Here is an 18,709-nt window from a genome sequence, read left to right on the forward strand (position 1 = left end):
AGCTTAGTGGGTTAAGATCCGAAACACACTTTTCTAATTATCTGTTGTCCAATGTCCGTGTTTCTTTGCCCACTCTAACCTTTTCTTTTTGTTTTTTCTGTTTCAAAAGTGGCTTTTTCTTTGCATTTATTCCCATAAGGCCTGCACCAGTGAGTCTTTTCTTTACTGTTGTACATGAAACTGGTGTTGAGCGGGTAGAATTCAATGAAGCTGTCAGCTGAGGACATGTGAGGCATCTATTTCTCAAACTAGAGACTCTGATGTACTTTTTCTCTTGTTTAGTTGTACATCTGGCCTTCCACATCTCTTTTTGTCCTTGTTAGAGCCAGTTGTCCTTTTTCTTTGAAGACTGTAGTGTACAACCTTGTATGAAATCTTCAGTTTTTTTTTTTTTTTTTTTTTTTGGCAATTTCAAGCATTGTATAGCCTTCATTCCTCAAAACGATTGACTGATGGATTTCTAGAGAAAGATGTTTCTTTTTTTGCCATTTTTACCTTATATTGACCTTAAGACATGCCAGTCTGTTGCATACTATGGCAACTCATAAACAAACACAAAGACAATGTTAAGCTTCATTTAACAATCCAAATAGCTTTCAACTGTGTTTGATATGGCAAGGGATTTTCTAGTACCAAATTATCAATTTAGCATGATTACTCAAGGTGTTGAAGTGATGGCTGCTGGAAATGAGGCCTGTCTAGATTTGATAATTATTTTTTTTTTTACTTTTTATCAAATAGTGATGGTGCTGTTTTTTGCATCAGTAATGTCCTGACTATACTTTGTGATCAGTTGAATGCCACTTTGTTGAATTAAAGTACCAATTTCCTTCAGAAACAGCAAAAAATGTACATTATTCAAAATTTTTGGCCACCAATGTATATATATATATATATTGTACTTTTAGGTAATCCACTAAGATAGTTAAGAGTGATTTATAGTCAATGTGTAAAAATTTATAAAAAATAGTCAGTTTTCATTTCAGTGCTTGTCAATGCTTTGATTTTGAGGACAGTGCTCGTTTTAGCATTGACAGACAAACGATATGAGCTGCTGTTTAACTTTTGCAGCTCATTTCATTTTTTTGTAATCCTAATACTGTGATTTTCAAGCCACAGCAGATCAGGGTACAGTACATTTTGCCGAGATGCAGTCATGCGCTCATGAGAAGTAGAGAATTTACCCAATTGAGCGAGGTTAGGATTAGCAAACACTATTCCAAAATTAATTTCAGACTGGAATTGTCAGTGTATTAAGGGATTCGCAGTCATGCATTTACTCTGTCAGTTGTCAATATAGCACAAAGGGGAACTGGTCCATGTTGCAGCTATCATCATATGAAAATACAGTGACCCCATATTGTATTTGAATTTAAGCAACCCTTAAAAATGTATGAATGTCATTCCAATAGATAGCAAAAAATCAAACCAAGTTTTTTTTTTTTGTTTTTTTTTTTTTTCTCTGTGCACTGGAAGCTTCTGTTACCTAGACAAATTCCTTTGTAAGCATACTTGGCAATAAAGTTAATTCTGATTCTGATTTACAAGTTTTGTTGGCAAAAAAACAAACAAACAAAAATCACCATAAGATGTAAGTGAAACTACACCTCTCAGAAAAAATTAGATACATTTTGTTCTTCACATATTCTTTTGGTGGCTTAATGTAAGGAATAGTCCACATGTATCTCATAGAGTTCTTGAGAAGAAAAAAAAAAGAAAAAGAAACTTTTAGGCATCATAGATAAACATCTGATGGCAAATTTTTCACAGATTGATGATAAATAAGATGTTTGAAGATGTGTAGGTTGTGGCAGATGTCACTTTTATTTAGCAAGGATCAGATTATTGTTTTCACAGTTTAATGTAAATCATGTGGTTGCTAATAATGTTACCGGCCAACTGGTGAAAATTTCTGTTTTATTTACTCACCAAATGCGATTTTCTTTCCCGTGTGCTGTGTTAATTTTGCATTTGGCATGTGACCAGTGTTAATTTTGGACCCTGTTTACCAAAATATTTACCTAAGTAGCTAAGTTGACACGTATGTTTGACCTTTTTTTTTTTCTGTAAGAAACTCATAAATTGTCTGCTACCTCTCGCTCTTTGTCCACTCTTTTTTTTGTTTTAAAGTCTGATTTTGGATTCATTTCGGTAGTAATGTACATGACATGAAATCATTTTTGCACAATGCGGCACATGCTCTGCTCTGGCTGAACTTGAGGACAGACCATTATCATTTCCTATAGGAGTGTGGAAGGGGAGGTCGCCTGGTTGCTAGAAGAAACAGGGTAGATTGGGGAAACTCCCCGTTTTTACAGATGGAAAACTGAGTCTTGCTACATTTTATTCCTAAAATTATTTTTATTCCTACCAATAGCATTACTATATATATAACGAGTTCATGATAATATCATGGAATATCAGTATTGCCTTTCAGTGAGCCCCCCTCCAGCAAGGGCCCTTGTTACTCAGGTCCACCATTAATGCTGGTCCGATACCCCTCAGCTGATGCACACATAAATTCTCCTCCCCGTTAATATTTGCAAAAAAATAAAATAAAAGCAAAGATGACTGTCTTTTTCTCATTCTCTCTGTTTTTATAATTTAGGTATGGTAAACTACAGTGAGGTTACTGGTTACCCCTTGGTTCAGCACTGGAAGCTGCGGTCCATTTTGTACCATGTGAAGCTTAACCAGTGGACCCTCTCTCAAGGTAAAACAGTCTCACCTTTCTTCCATGCATGTATTGATCAAGTATTGATTTGATGGAGTGGACAGTAGATTTGGTGATTTGAAAGAGACATTAGGCTAGCTGGACATACCTCTAGTGATCTGGTAGACTGCCTTTCTATCTTTCTATCTTTTAAATTGGAGCAGTCTCACAATGGATCCCTCACTGCACTAGATTAGCTCTGAGTAGAGAAGCAAAACCTCATTACTGCCATATAATAGCTGGCCGATGTAAGGCGGTTCTCAGTGCTTTGTTGATCCCAGATGGTGAGTGTGTTTAAGAAACTTCCTATGCAAAGATCCCATGCAATTTCAGTTTTAGGACTTTTAGTTCAGATCTATTATCTTAACCCAACAATATGCTAGTGTACTCCTAAAAGTAATCTTTTAACAGATATACACATTGACTATTGTATTGACCAGCCTGACTATCATAAACATGCCCAAAACTCTTCTAAAACCAGACAACAGACCAGCCTGACTAGACTGGGAGACCAGCTAAGAGGAGCAAACCAGCTAGTCCTGATTCTTGATTGTGAAGTACTGTACATTCTTAGAAATAATATATATACACACACATATATATATATATATATATATATATATATATATATATATATATATATATATATATATATATATGTAGAGAGAGAGAGAGAGAGAGAGAGCAAATAATATATATATATATATATATATATATATATAGCAAACAACATGAGCATGTAGTGCTATTTTTCCCATATCTACATAGTAAATGGGCTCATTTAAGCCGCATGATTGATCAAAACACGATTGAGCATCCTATTTCAAATTTAAATGGTCACGGAAAGTCGGTTGAGCTGAAAGATTGAGGGCGGTATTACCCTGGTAAGTAAGATAAATACATTAATTTGTTGATTAATTTTATGTAATTTTTTATTTATTTTGACCTAACTCATTGTCATTTATGACTTACACGTTTATATCAGCAAGCACAAAGAAGAAATGTCGACAAAACTGTTTTATCCAGGTCTGCGATATTCTCTGCCAGGAGGGAAGAAATTTCAAACTTCAGTCACTAAAATCTGTGTTGTGGATTGACTAGAAACATGGGCACCTAGCAAACATGGGGAAAAACGAACCAAGTTTCCAGGAGCACATCAGAGCATTGAATTAAGCCAACTGCACTGATATAAAGAAAGGAAGTGATGGAAATGTTTCAATTTCTCAACTTGAGAGTATTTGGTGTTTGTAGTTTTATTTTCAGTTACAAAAATATGATATATGTATGTGTGTGTGTATGTATATATATATATATATATATATATATATATATATATATATATATATATAACAGATAAAGGATGGGCAAGCAGGAGGCAGGAACCGGCTGAACAGTAAACATAAAGTTCAATAAGAAACTCAACATAAAACAAACATAAACAAACACAGACACACATGCAACGCTGTGTCTCTTTCTCTCGAACTGGCGCCTTCGGCTTGTCTTTATCCCCCTCCTGGCTGATTAGCCCGATTCAGGGCCGGCCGTGTGTCCTCACGGCCCAGCCCCGCCTTCCTCCTCGTCACACTCCTCTATCGCCCGACTTAGGCCGGGGAAACACCTGGCATGACGCACTCCCCTCCCCTCTCTTCCTGGAGGGGGGGCGCTGCCCTTCCGGCAGGTCTTCCCCGCATTTCTGGAGCCCTGGGAGAGTGAGGCGGAGCGACAGAGAAAGAGAGAGAAAAACTTGCTTGCCGGTTCCCGGACACGCTGTAGCCCAGCCCTCAACCGCTCCTTCACCCTCTGGTGGACGACAGCTCGCTCCTCCCCCGGTGGACAGCAACGAATCCTCCGGCCTCTGGCAGATGGAACCGCTCCTCCTCTTCATCGCCGGATGGCAGCAGTTCCTCCGGCTCTCAGCAGATGGAAGCAACCCTCGTCACTATATATATATATATATATATATATATAGATACAGTGCATCCGGAAAGTATACACAGCGCTTCACTTTTTCCACATTTTGTTATGTTACAGCCTTATTCCAAAATGGATTAAATTAATTATTTTCCTCAAAATTCTACAAACAATACCCCATAATGACAACGTGAAAGTAGTTTGTTTGAAATCTTTGCAAATTTATTAAAAAGAAAAAACGAAAAAAATCACATGTACATAAGTATTCACAGCCTTTGCCATGACACTCAAAATTGAGCTCAGGTGCATCCTGTTTCCATTGATCATCCTTGAGATGTTTCTACAACTTGACTGGAGTCCACCTGTGGTAAATTAAGTTGATTGGACATGATTTGGAAAGGCACACACCTGTCTATATAAGGTCCCACAGTTAACAGTGCATGTCAGAGCACAAACCAAGCCATGAAGTCCAAGGAATTGTCTGTAGACCTCCGAGATAGGATTGTATCGATGCACAGATCTGGGGAAGGGTACAGAAAAATGTCTGCAGCATTGAAGGTCCCAATGAGCACAGTGTCCTCCATCATCTGTAAACGGAAGAAGTTTGGAACCACCAGGACTCTTCGTAGAGCTGGCCGCCTGGCCAAACTGAGCGATCGGGGGAGAAAGGTCTTAGTCAGGGAGGTGACCAAGAACCCGATGGTCACTCTGACAGAGCTCCAGCGTTTCTCTGTGGAGAGAGGAGAACCTTCCAGAAGAACAACCATCTCTGCAGCACTCCACCAATCAGGCCTGTATGGTAGTGTGACCAGACGGAAGCCACTCCTCAGTAAAAGGCACATGATTGCCTGGAGTTTGCCAAAAGGCACATGAAGGACTCCCAGACCATGAGAAACAAAATTATCTGGTCTGATGAAACAAAGATTGAACTCTTTGGCCTGAATGGCAAGCGTCATGTCTGGAGGAAACCAGGCACCGCTCATCACCTGACCAATACCATCCCTACAGTGAAGCATGGTGGTGGCAGCATCATGCTGTGGGGATGTTTTTCAGTGGCAGGAACTGGGAGACTAGTCAGGATCGAGGGAAAGATGAATGCAGCAATGTACAGAGACATCCTTGATGAAAACCTTCTCCAGAGCGCTCTGGACTTCAGACTGGGCCGAAGGTTCATCTTCCAACAGGACAACGACCCTAAGCGCACAGCCAAGATAACAAAGGAGTGGCTACGGGACAACTCTGTGAATGTCCTTGAGTGGCCCAGCCAGAGCCCAGACTTGAACCCGATTGAACATCTCTGGAGAGATCTGAAAATGGCTGTGCACCGACGCTCCCCATCCAACCTGATGGAGCTTGAGAGGTCCTGCAAAGAAGAATGGGAGAAGCTGCCCAAAAATAGGTGTGCCAAGCTTGTAGCATCATACTCAAAAGACTTGAGGCTGTAACTGGTGCCAAAGGTGCTTCAACAAAGTATTGAGCAAAGGCTGTGAATACTTATGCACATGTGATTTTCTTTTTATTTTATTTATTTTTTATTTTTTAAATAAATTTGCAAAGATTTCAAACAAACTTCTTTCACGTTGTCATTATGGGGTATTGTTTTTAAAATTGAGGAAAATAATGAATTTAATCCATTTTGGAATAAGGCTGTAACATAACAAAATGTGGAAAAAGTGAAGAGCTGTGAATATTTTCCGGATGCACTGTGTGTGTGTATATATATATATATATATATATATATATATATATATATATATATATATTAATTATTATTAAAGATGCCATATTAATTTAACATGGGTTTTAGCATAGGCCTTCACCTAACTCGGAGAGCACTTCTGAAGTTCTGGCCACCAACATCATCAGAGCCATGACAAGTGGAATCAAAGGGGACATTCGACTTCAAAACAATGACATAATGTCATAAAAGGTACATCTTTTTCTTTTATTTCTCATTATTTTGCATTACATCAAAGTTTTCTTGACACTAAATAATGGTTAATTTCTGTTTGCCGTGTCTCTGGAGTGCAGGATTACTTGTTTGAACATCTGAATACGGATAAAACACAACATTCCTGTTCATGGAAGTTTAAAGATGTAATTTAAAGAGATACCAATTTCTTTGTTTTTAATTATTCTGAATACTGACAGTAGGAATATTAAAGGAATTTTCTGGGTTTAAAACAAGTTAAGCTATATTGGCAGCATTTGGCTTAATGTTGATTACAACAAAAATTTATTTTGACTTGTCCCTCCTTTTCTTAAAAAACTAAAGCAAAAATCTGGGATAAAGTGAGTCACTAACAAGGGAAGTCAATGGGGATGATTTTTGAACGTTAAAATACTCACTGTTTCAAACGTATAGCCACAAGACGTAAACAAAATGCGTGTTAACATGATTTTAGTTAGATAAAATTGCTTACTAACCTTTGCTGTGTAAAATTATAGTACATTTTACAACTTCATTGCCATGATGATTTTATGTCAACAAACCCTAAAATGACTGTAAAAATGACAATTTAAACAACTTTACAGCTCAAATAATACACGAGTTTTAACAGAAGAATACATGTAAGTGCTTTTATAATATGAGAATCTTCATAATTCTGCCTTTAAACACTCCAAAAATTGGCCACATTCACATCCATTGTACGTGACTCACTGTAACCTTGATATTTCTCTCTTTAAAGAAGAGGAGGGACGAGTCTAAATACATTTTTGTGGTAATCAACATTATGCCACAAATGCTGTCAACTGAGCTTAACTTGTGTTAAACCCAGAATATTCCTTTAAATGTTTCTCATACTTACAGGGATCAGCACATCCATCCTCAACCTGATCTTTCATATGGTGTCCAGACCCCTCAGTGCAGAGAGTCGGCATCAAACTGATGACACAGAGATAGCTAAAGTGAAGTGAAGCTTTGTTTAATTTTCTGTATCCAAAAGACCTCACTCAGTGTGTTAGACCAGAAGCAAAAAAAAAAAAAATAAAATAAAAAAAAAATAAAATAAAAAATCTGTATCTGCCCTAGTGCTAAAATTGTTTAACAGCTTTTCATTGGTCATTTGTTTTTATTTATTTTTACTTAGTTTTTACTTGTTATTAATCTTACGTATGGTTATAATGTCAATTTATGTTGATTTAATGTTTATGATTAAAATATAAATAGCATTACTACTAATTAACTTTTAACATATTATTACAAACATGTGGATTTTTCAAGTCAATTCTTATAACTATTGCATTATGAATTGTGTTAATTGTTGCTTGTGTTGTTGTAAATACAAATGATTAAAAATGCTTTACTTAATAATACTTAAATGTCTTTATATGGTTATTTCACTTTCTTAGTGATATTGTATATGAACTGTTCAATTAGCATATCCATTAAATGTTCTTCTGATAATAAAATAAATAAATAAAGAACCACCTGGCTCAAAGAACCCATTACGGTTCGTTTGATAGAACCTTTTAGGGGTTCCAAATATAAAGCGAGTGATAGAACCTTTTTGGGTTCTATATGGAACCTTTTCTTCTAAGAGTGTAAACTAAAAGCTATAGGCTATTATGTCCCACCCCAACTTCCTGTTTCATTAAGAAACTGATCAACAAAGAAAAGAAAACTGCACTTGTCAAGTCATTTCATGGAGTCTGTTAAGAACGCAAAAGACTAGCTTTCAAAGATGAATAAAGAGGCCAAGCATCTTTGTCGCATTACTTGGACTTTGGGCATGTATTTGCACTGTGAGAGCATTTTCCTCATTTGTTTAATGAATGTTGCATATTTAATGAGCAGATGTCGGGCCCCTAGTGCAGATCTAGAGGTAATACTCCCTATTAATAAATGGCCTTGTCAGATTGATGAGATTTCATGTTGATCACGGTCTTGTGGTAAGCTGCATGCCGCAATCAAACGATGAATTATGGAAGCATGATGTATTTCACTCCCATTAGTAGTAATGAGTCCATGTCTTTTCCATAGGGAAGGATAGTCATGCAACATTCCAAAAGCATAGAGACTGTCTGTGTAAATGTAGACTCGACGTCCTTCTGGTGCTTCAAGAGCCTCTGCAAGTGCTATGAGCTCAGCTACTTGTGCTGAGAATTGTACAGAAAGTGCTCCTTTTTTTACAACTGTTCCATCAGCATCCACAATAGCCCATCCAGTATGTCGCTTCTCTTTAATGTAGTAGCTGGATCCATCTACCCAGAACTCTTTATCTGGACCTTCAAGAGGAATTGGACTAACTGGACCAAGACTTTCCTCTTCCACTCGCTTCACACACTCATGCAGCATTCCCGCATGTGGCTCCAACATCATTGTTGCAGGGCTGAGTGATGTGTCTCTGATGATTTCCACTCTCAAATCCTTATTCAGAAGAGTTGCCTCCCATCTCACTTTTCTTGCATCAGTAATGGTTTTGATGTTTCTGTTGTTTAACAAGGTCACTACACTGTGTGGAGTATGTAGTATGACAGTTTATGCTCCTACCAGGTTTTCCACAACACCAACTGCCCACATCGCACCATCCAAAACTTGAATACTTCGTGGTTGGCCCATCATAGTAGCTGGAATCTTTGTGGAAAAGTAACCAACAGGTTTGTATAGATCACCTGGCTTTTGACACAGCACTGCTGAGTAGGCTTCATCTCCCACCCTGGTCCATAAGTGGAATGGCAGGTGACCATCAGGAAGTCCCAGGGCTGGGGCGGAAATACATTTTTCCTTCATGGTAGTGAACGCTTCGTCTGCCTCTGGTGTCCAGTCTATATTTTCCTCTCCAGGCTTTCCTCCTTTGTACAAGTCAATGAGAGGGCTGGTGATGCTGGCAAAGTCAGGTACATACTGATGACAGTAGTTAAGTCCCATCACCTTTCACATTCCTGTGACGGTTAGAGGTTTTGGAAGTTGCTGCAATGGCTCCACATGCTTTGTTGTCATCCTCTGCCCTTCAATAAATACCTCTTGGCCTAGATAGATGACTTTGTCTTTGGCCACTTGTGCTTTGTCAGGGTTTACTTTAAATCCACCTTCTCTAAGAGCTTTCAGACAATGTTTAGTCCAGCTATGTGGCCTGTCATCAGGGCTTGCAATCAACAGGTCATCAACATATTGGAGGAAAACACTTCCTGTACGCTCAATGTCAGCTTTTCATTAAGTTAGGAATTGATCCAAAGCTTGATGGAAAACAACAGGAGAGAGGTTGAGACCTTGTGGGAGTGGTTCCAGACATAAAGTTTCGCCGTGAAGGCCAGTTTTCCCCGAGATCTTCCATCAACTAGTATTGACCAGAACGCCGACAGCATATCCAGCACAGTGAATATTATTGCATTTCCAGGAATGTCATTCAGAATGGTGGCGGGATTGGCCACAATGGGATGTGGTTTTGGGGTTACACTGTTGAGTCTTGTTAAAACAATTGTTAACCTCCATGAGTTGTCAGATTTCTTTACAGGCCAGATGGGACTGTTGGTGAAGGATGAAGCCTGTCTGACAATCCCTTTGGCTTCCAAGTCTGCCCACTATCTCTTCCACAGCCTGTCTTGCTTATGGTCGTAGAGGGTATTGCTTGTGGGGAGCTCAGTGTTCCTCATTGATGATGGGATCTATGTTAGCTTTCCCGTAATCTAGCGTGTGTTTAGCTCAGACATCTGCATATAAGCTGAACAGAAGACCCCATACACCTTCTTTTCCCCAGTCTCTGGAGATTGGTTTGGCAACACCAACAGAACTTATACTGCATGTATGATCTTCAGGTGGTATTAAACCTGCTGTGATTTGGCAGCTGTCAGTGAAAATTATTATGTTCAACAAAGGGAGGATATCCATGCAATGAGGCTTCCTTGTGAATTTGGGCCTACCCAAAGAGATTTCCATAAGACTTCATCTTCATGGATTTGCAGAGGTACTGGTATGCTCTTGCGAAATGTTGTGATGCCTCCTCCAACTCCTTCAACTTCCATGGTTTCATTTGTTGTGGGTAGGTCCAGGTTGCTTACTGAAATGGCAGCTCCAGTGTCTACCAAACATTCACACTGATGGCCCCCTATTAATGCGTAAATAAAAAGGCGATTGTCTCGTCTTCCTCATACAGGGGGCCACTAATTCCTATTGTGGACGCATGATCCCCTCAATGAGCTGACGGAATTGTGCCTCAGTCCACAGTCTCCCTTGAGAGGTTTGATCAGCATTTTTGACAGCAACCTGTTTAAATGGTAGGCCATTACCTTCTACTCCTCATCCTTTAGCCCAGCACTCCCTTCAATAGTGGCCACACTTTCCACAGTTTCCACAAACCTTCGGTCTCCTATATGTGTATATATTAGATTGAATCGCTGCAACTCCTTTTCGGTTTGGCTTGTTTCCTTCTTTATCTGATCTCATAGCCATCTCTAGGCGACCTGCCCATTGCAGGATTTGGTCATATATATCGCCTGGATTGACCCCCAGTGATAACACTTGTTGGTATTTTGGGCCAAATCCATCCACTAATGTGTCTGTGAACTGTTAATCATCATTGTCAGATAACTTTTTGGCACAAAGAGCCCACCTTTCATAGGAATTCCATTTACGTAAGGCATATTCATCTGGTGATTCACCATCTTTTTGCTTAATCAGTGTCACTGTTGTGAAAGGAACCTTTCCACTGCCCAAAGCTTCTTGGATTTATTTTCTAAACTCATCCAAAGCCTGCCAGAGACCCAGTGGTTGTCCCTGGCCATCTGTCCACAAGTCCATCCATTGGGCTGTTGTTATGGAGGATGGTAATTGTTCCCACTGATCCCTTAGTGTTTTAGCTTTCACAATGATGTGAATGTCTCTCAAAGTCATTTGATGTGCTTTAACCAAGGAATCTAACTCTTGCCAGAACTTAGTGTTTGGGTATTGTCTCTTCAGCAGTGGCAAGGCTATGAGAATGGCTTGATGTTTTCCAGGTGTAAATGGCCTCTCTTTAGTTGTTATCATCTCGGAATGGGATCCTCCTCTTCTGACTGGAGGTGAAGAAAAATTAGGATCGACTTTGTCTATTGTGACTAATTTGTCAGTCTCATCACTCCAATCTGAATCATGAGTACAAGCTGATGTACACCTCAGAATTGTAACACTGTGTTTGGCTGGAGGGATTTAGATTTGGTGATTATTGGAGCTGCTTGGGCAGAGACAACATACATTTTATCAATTGAAGCTCCATTCAGACCCATCACCTGAGGCTGTGTAAGAGGGGAACTATTTTCACTTATCACAGGCAGTGGTGGATATATTGGTTTGTAAGGGGGTGGTGATAAAGACTTCACTGAGTCAACAGGTGCTTGCAGATATTTCCATTCAGCCTCTGCTATTATATCTGTCCAATCTGGATCAAATGAATCATTGCTGTTTGTATTTTCTTCTTCTGAACTTTTGATGGACATCATTTTGTTCAACTTATGATATGCTTCAATTTGAGGCCTCATTGCTTCAGCAAGTGGAACTGGACAACCATCAATGCGACAAATTCCTCCTTGTTTCAAAATCCAATGAGCTGTCAGTATTGGACAGAGTATTTTTGGCTTTCTAACCAATCAATCTGTTCATCAATAGTTGCATCAATGTCCAGGCCTTTTTTCAACAGCTCAGCCTGTTTTTTCTTCTTAAGAAACCTTTTTGTGACAGTTTGACTGTTACTCTCAGCCATTGTGCATCTGGGATATATTTGTATGTATGTGTGTATGTATTTGTAATCTAAAGGTCTAAATCTCTCTTAATCTAAATCCTAGAAGAGAGGAAGGAAATGTGTGTAACTGATCTGAGTATGAGAGTCGAATATCAGGGACTATATGTGTGTGGGTATTAGAAAGAATGTGTGTCCAGTCAATGTGTGCATGTGTGTGTGTGATACAACTCTCTTCTCTTCTGCAGTGATCTGGAACCCCCTTTCTCTCCCTCACGTGCATGTATTTGTGTGTGCGTAAGGAAAGAGAGGGGTCTGTGTCTTCGTCAGATGGCAGGAGCAGGTTGTCTCACTCTCTCTAATTATGCTGTTCTATTGAGATATTTTTAACAGAACATCTGTTTTACATTACGGCTGAGGCGATTGCCAGTCACAGAAAAAGCCTTCAGAGTAAGGGAGTGGCCGAATGACTACTTAAAACTTAATCATCAATTTTGTACATTTTATGAATAATTTTTTTCTTTTGTCTCTTTCTTTCTTTTATTCTTTCTTTCTCATTTATCCTGTTTCTTTAAACAGTTAAACTACAAACATTAAAACCAACTGAATTGCTATGATCAAGAATTCCTAGTCTCCTTTCAACTAGCTAACCATTTCTGGTCTCCCAGTCATGACACCTGACCTTTTATAACCTTGTCTCATAGCTTTAAATCACATCTTTCCTGAGGTCAATTTCACAGTTGTTCAGAATTGGAGTTTCACTGATAAGATCAACTCAACCAACCAGATCAACCTAACTTAGCCAAATCAACTCAAATTAGCCAAATCAAACTTAAATTAACCTTAAATTTAGGAACTTAAATTTAGCTATGTCTGACATTTATTGATTCTTGGCAACATCAACTGGTCTTAATTGATAACACATTTATTTTACAGCAGTTCTCAGACAATATGTCTCATCACTGACTATTATCAGGCAGACTTATTCAAAATTATAAAAAAAAAAAGTCTTATCTGATTGTTCTGAGACAGATGCCTGAAGATGCTGTTCCTGATCGTGAAGCCAAATTGAAGACTCTTTATTTATGTATTTTTCCCTGTTGTGAAGTTACTGAGGCAAACATCAGTTATTTTGCCAAGAAATAACTAATTTATTAATTATTTTGTTTATCAGACATAGGAGATAAATAAAATGTCAATTATAATGGTTTTATGCAATGGTCTTCATTGTCTTACCCATCTTTCTCTGTCTCTCTCAGTCTTTCTCTGAAGAAAATACATTTGCAGGGTGAATTTAAGCATTCCATAGCAGTTTAAAATAACTTTCCCTCCCCTTATAATGTAAAACACACGTCAACACATGCAACTACAACTCATATAAGGAAAGCTTACACATACAACCTATATAAAGTTTACACATGGCAGTAAGAACTTACACATACAACCTATATAAGGCTTGCACATACAACCTATATAAAGCTTACATATGCAACCTTGACTTACACTAGGCTTTAGGCTTGCATATTACACAACATAACATAAAGAAATAAGTTTAATAACACTGTGTAACAATTTTTTTTTTTTTTTTTTTTTTTTCTTGGTAGTAAGTGTTATTTTCTAATTGCTTATGCCTCAAAAGTAAAGAAAATGGCTATTATTCCTCACAAACTTTGCTTTTGTGTTCAGGACAGTGATATTTTGAAATGTACCTATTTCCAACGAGAAAGTGGGTGAATCTGTGTCTTTTAGTTCACATAAAGTCAGAAAAAAACAACATATGAATCCAAATTAACATGTATTTATACTAAAGTAATATTCAAAGCTGTGCTGGTCCATAATGGTAACAAGTAACCATCTCTTCCCCTGGCTCACTCAGTGCACCTCAAAGAGGATTACAACAGCATCAAGACCTTGCTGGATGCCTTGAAGTATGATGAGTATGGCTGGGAGGTCATAGGAGACTTCAAAATGGTGGCATTCCTGATGGGTCTCCAAGGCGGTTTTACCAATTTCCTTGCTATCTTTGCCTTTGGGACAGCAGGGACACCAAGGCGCACTACCACAGGCGGGACTGGCCACAGTGGACCGAGTTCTCTGTGGGGAGGAACAACGTCAAGTGGGAGCCACTGGTGGACCCCAGGAAGGTGCTGATGCCACCACTGCACATCAAATTGGGCCTTATGAAACAATTTGTCAGAGCTCTAGATAAGGAGTTGGCAGCCTTCAAGTACCTTCAAGACTTCTTCCCTAAGCTGTCTGAGGCAAAGGTCAAAGCCGGTGTCTTCGTCGGACTGCAGATAAAGAAGGATTTTGGATTCATATGTTGTTTGTGAACGAAAAGACACAAATACGCCCGTTTTCTCATTGGAAATAGGTACATTTCAAAATATCATTGTCCTGGTCAGAAAAGCAAAGTCCGTGGGGAATAATAGCGATTTTCTATACTTTTGAGGCATAAGCAATTAGAAAATAACACTTACTACCCAGGAACAAAAATTGTGTTACATAGTGTAATATAATAAAAATGATCAATAATGCTACTAAATTATTATGATTACTGATGATAATCAATAATACTGACAAACATGGCAATTTTAGTCTTCAGTAGTTACATTATTATCCACAATGTCAAAGCTTTTTTATTAAATGCTATTAATTTAAGATTCAAAACTTTATAAATAAATGTTCAATTTTGTACTGTTACACTATGCTTCACTGCACTGTTCAAATAATAGTGTGGCAAGAGACAGACAGAAAACATTATCTGTCCATTGCACATTAATGTTTGTATTGTACTACACATATCAGTTTAAGTGGTGAAACTTGTGAAATGGCTGATATGGGTCTTCAAAAATAAGTGTCTTCAACTGAACCCATATCAGCCATTTCACAAGTTTCACCTCTTAAATTTAATATGTAACGTACAACAAACATTAATGTGTAGTGGACAGATAATGTTTTCTCTCTATCTCTTGCCACACTGTTATTTGAACAGTGCAGTAAAGCATAGTGTAACTGTACTGAAGATGAGCGCTTGATAATAATTTTTGAAATCTTTAAACAGTGTGAGAAATCTGAAAAAAGTGAAATTGTATTCATAAAGTTTTGAAATCTTAAATGAATAGCTTTTAGTAAGGACAAAGACAGTAAGGATTTACAAAGGTAAGCTTTTCTGATGACCCAGAATTTTTTAACTTCACATCTATTTCAGGTGAGTGACACATTCAAAGTCATCGTGTGAATATATAACCTAATATTTCTAAACAGCAGGATTTTTTAAAAAAATACAGCCATGTCATAATTATTCAACCCCTATTGCATGTAGCTGTTTCTTAAATATGTAAGGCTACACAAGTAATTGTTTTAAAACAAAATTAAGTCATCAATCTGCAATGGCAGTTATTTAAGTTTTACAATTTAAGTTTAGGGTTGTAGGCAAAAATGTATTTCTATGCAAAAAATGCAATTAAAAATAAGCTGTCTCAAAAGCTAATAGAGGAGATTATTTCATTACACAAGAAAGGTCATGGCTAAAAGTACATTTCCAAGGCACTTCAATTTCCAATAGACAAAGTTGGCAGCACCATTCATAATATTTTTAAATATGGTACAACAGCAACCTTCTTGGGGTGTGGAAGAAAGCAAAACTTCACCAAGGGAAATGTTGACTTGAATATTCAAGAAGTAATTAGGAAAGACCTGTGGAGTCCTGGAAGATGGTTTTATAGATGTCTGACACTAAACTGAAAATGAGTTTTAGACCCATGGGTCAGCAGTTCGTCTGGAGTAAGATGACAAGGTGATGACAAGAACGACACCATCCCCACAGTCAAGCATGGAGGTGGATCAGTATACGGCTGCAGGAAATGGCTATCCTGACTATGTGACTGACACCATGGATTCTTTCAGGTATCAGGTATTACATTTAAAAAATGTGATGCCTACAGTGTGTAAATTGAAGCTCGTGATCACTGGATTTTCCAGCAAGACAATAACACCAAGGATACATCCAAGTTGTCCAAAATCTGGTTCAGGGATAAGTCGTGGAATGTCCTTAAATGGCCCTTTCAGTCCATCATTAAAATCCCATAGCAAACCTTTGTTGGGATTTCAAGGAAGCAGCGGCAGCACAGAAACCAAAGAATGTCAATGAGCTGGAAGCTTTTTCTCATGAGAAATGTGTAAAAATTCTAATAGAGAGGTGTCCAAAGCCAAAGAACCCTTACCTGAAACATTTAATTGCTGTTATTAAGGATAAAGGATGCTCCACAAATGATTGACTTTGGGGGTTGAATATTTTTGACATGACATTTGTGGAGAGAATTAGTTATTTTTTTATTTGTAAAATTTGGGTAAACTGAACTCTTTGTTCTCAAAATCTCTCAAATGTGTATTAAAAACTTTGACAGTTTACCTAGGTTTTAGTTGATGTGTTTTAATTCACATCACCAGAATGTATTGCTGGTCAGGGGGGTTGAATAATTTTGATTGCAACTGTATATAAAAAAAAAACTAAGTAATAATAAAGTTACTAATTTTATCCAAAGAATTTTTAAAATATGTAATTAATAATTTTCTGAATAAACAATTCTTCCAAGTAACATATTTAAGTTTTTCACTCTCGGCTGTTTGTGGTTGCCAAGCAATGTTGAAACTTGGCACATTAATATAAAATGTGTTGTCACAGGTGTGCCTGTATAGTCTTTTTACAACAGCTTTGAATGTGACTCATCCAATCAGAATTAACTACTTTCCTGATAGTTGGAACTATCTGTTATACAATCAAGAAGTCTTCACCACAGCTCAATTTTGAATCTTTTCTCTCATGTTTGGTCTATCAATATGGCTTCACCTCTTTTATTGAGACATTAAATGGAATGTATAATTTAATGTGATACATCTCAACTTTAAATTACTTCTCCCTCCTTCTCCATTCCTTTTTTTACTTTTCCAATTCAGCCTTCAGTTCAGCAGTTCACTCACTGGATGGGGCCACTCTCCGCAGTGACTTTGTTTCCATTTTAAAAGAGTTTGGCAACCATTTTATCCAGGAGGCAGTGTATGGCTTTGAGGAATCCTGTACTATATGGTACCCCAACAAGCAAGTCCAACGCCAGCTGTGGTTAGAGTTTCAGGATATCAGCAAAGGTAAGCTTAAAATGTGTGTTGTATAATAAGATTTAATTTGCTGCTTTAGATTAAATTAATGGTAATATTGATGCTGATTTCAATGTTTGATTGAAAGGACATTTTGTTAATGCTTTTAAACGCTAAATTTTTAGTACTATGTTGGGCAGCAGTTTGATGTTCAATGTAAAATCTGGATTCAAATGCAAAACCAGTTGTCAGCCAGTGCTTCAGGAAATACCTTTAGTGGAATCAATAATTTTGTGAGGTGACAAACAAAGCAAAATTATTTAGCCTAACCCTACAGCCAAGTAATTATGTATTCATACATCACAAATAATTAATATTAAATAATACACAAATAATGCACCGTTGTCTAGACAGGCAAACAGAAGTTTGGCCTGGTGCATCCAAAGTTTGGTTCAGTCAGAACATAAACTATATTTTAGAGAGGATATGGATGGGAGCAGAGGAACTCAAACCTCGACATGGCTCCTGGGAGGTTGGTCACATCTGTTCCCACCCCAAACCCAGGCCATTGGTTTAGCCGATGTTGATATGTCAGGCTAATCGGGATGCAGAAAGTGCCACAAAGCAAAATAATTTACACTTTTCAGGGAAATAAACCTTCAGAGGCAATACTTAAAGCTGTAAGCGTAGTTGTATATATTAAACTGGGATAGCAGACAGTGTTTCAACATAAATATATTACACTTTTCAGCTTTAGATGGAAAGAAAACAAAAGTTAGATATTAAAAGACCCAACACCTCTGGAGATAATCTAGGCAGTCTATAGAGTGACTCTGCCATTCATAATTCATATTTCTATGCTCAAGGCTACCTTTTCATCAATGTGCCCGCAGGCATTCATGAAATAGCAGTGCTTTGACCATTAATAAATGCATTTTTGATCCACACAGACATTTCTTCTGGAACTGTGAAATAAGCTGCAAGGTCATTTAACAAGGCATAAAAGTGGCCTTAGTCTGTGCTCTCCTTTCTGCAATAAAAACACAAGGTGAATAGAATGAAATAAGGTGAATGACAACAAAGTGAAAGTTGTAGACGGTTGTGGCGAGCAGGGCGGGGCCAAACGAGGTCGGGAAGATAAGTGGTGAATGAATTCCACCTGTGCGCCACACCGGTCTCATGTTCCAGTGAGGGGTGGTGGGAGTATTTAAGGAGAGGAAACAGTGGCAGACAGGGAGTGAGAGACACATGAAGCGATGTGTTTGTGTGTGTCTTTATGTTGAACGTGTCTGCTGAAAAGCAGCGTGTGTATTGAATGTTATGGCTGAAAAGT

General features: G+C 38.0%; 1 protein-coding gene across 5 annotated transcripts in view; it reads left to right on the forward strand.

The window, feature by feature from the left end:
• The window catches only part of LOC127441377 (astrotactin-1-like), a 502,716-nt gene that overhangs the window by 311,428 nt on the left and 172,579 nt on the right, over nucleotides 1-18,709 (forward strand). For all 5 annotated transcript variants that reach the window (XM_051698730.1, XM_051698731.1, XM_051698728.1 and 2 more), the window contains 2 exons: nucleotides 2,609-2,713; nucleotides 17,239-17,427. In XM_051698730.1, coding sequence (XP_051554690.1) covers nucleotides 2,609-2,713; nucleotides 17,239-17,427 — 294 coding nt within the window. The remainder of the gene's footprint in view (nucleotides 1-2,608; nucleotides 2,714-17,238; nucleotides 17,428-18,709) is intronic.

The sequence above is a fragment of the Myxocyprinus asiaticus genome, chromosome 5 (assembly GCF_019703515.2).
Source record: "Myxocyprinus asiaticus isolate MX2 ecotype Aquarium Trade chromosome 5, UBuf_Myxa_2, whole genome shotgun sequence".
In the NCBI taxonomy this organism is placed as follows: Eukaryota; Metazoa; Chordata; class Actinopteri; order Cypriniformes; family Catostomidae; genus Myxocyprinus; species Myxocyprinus asiaticus.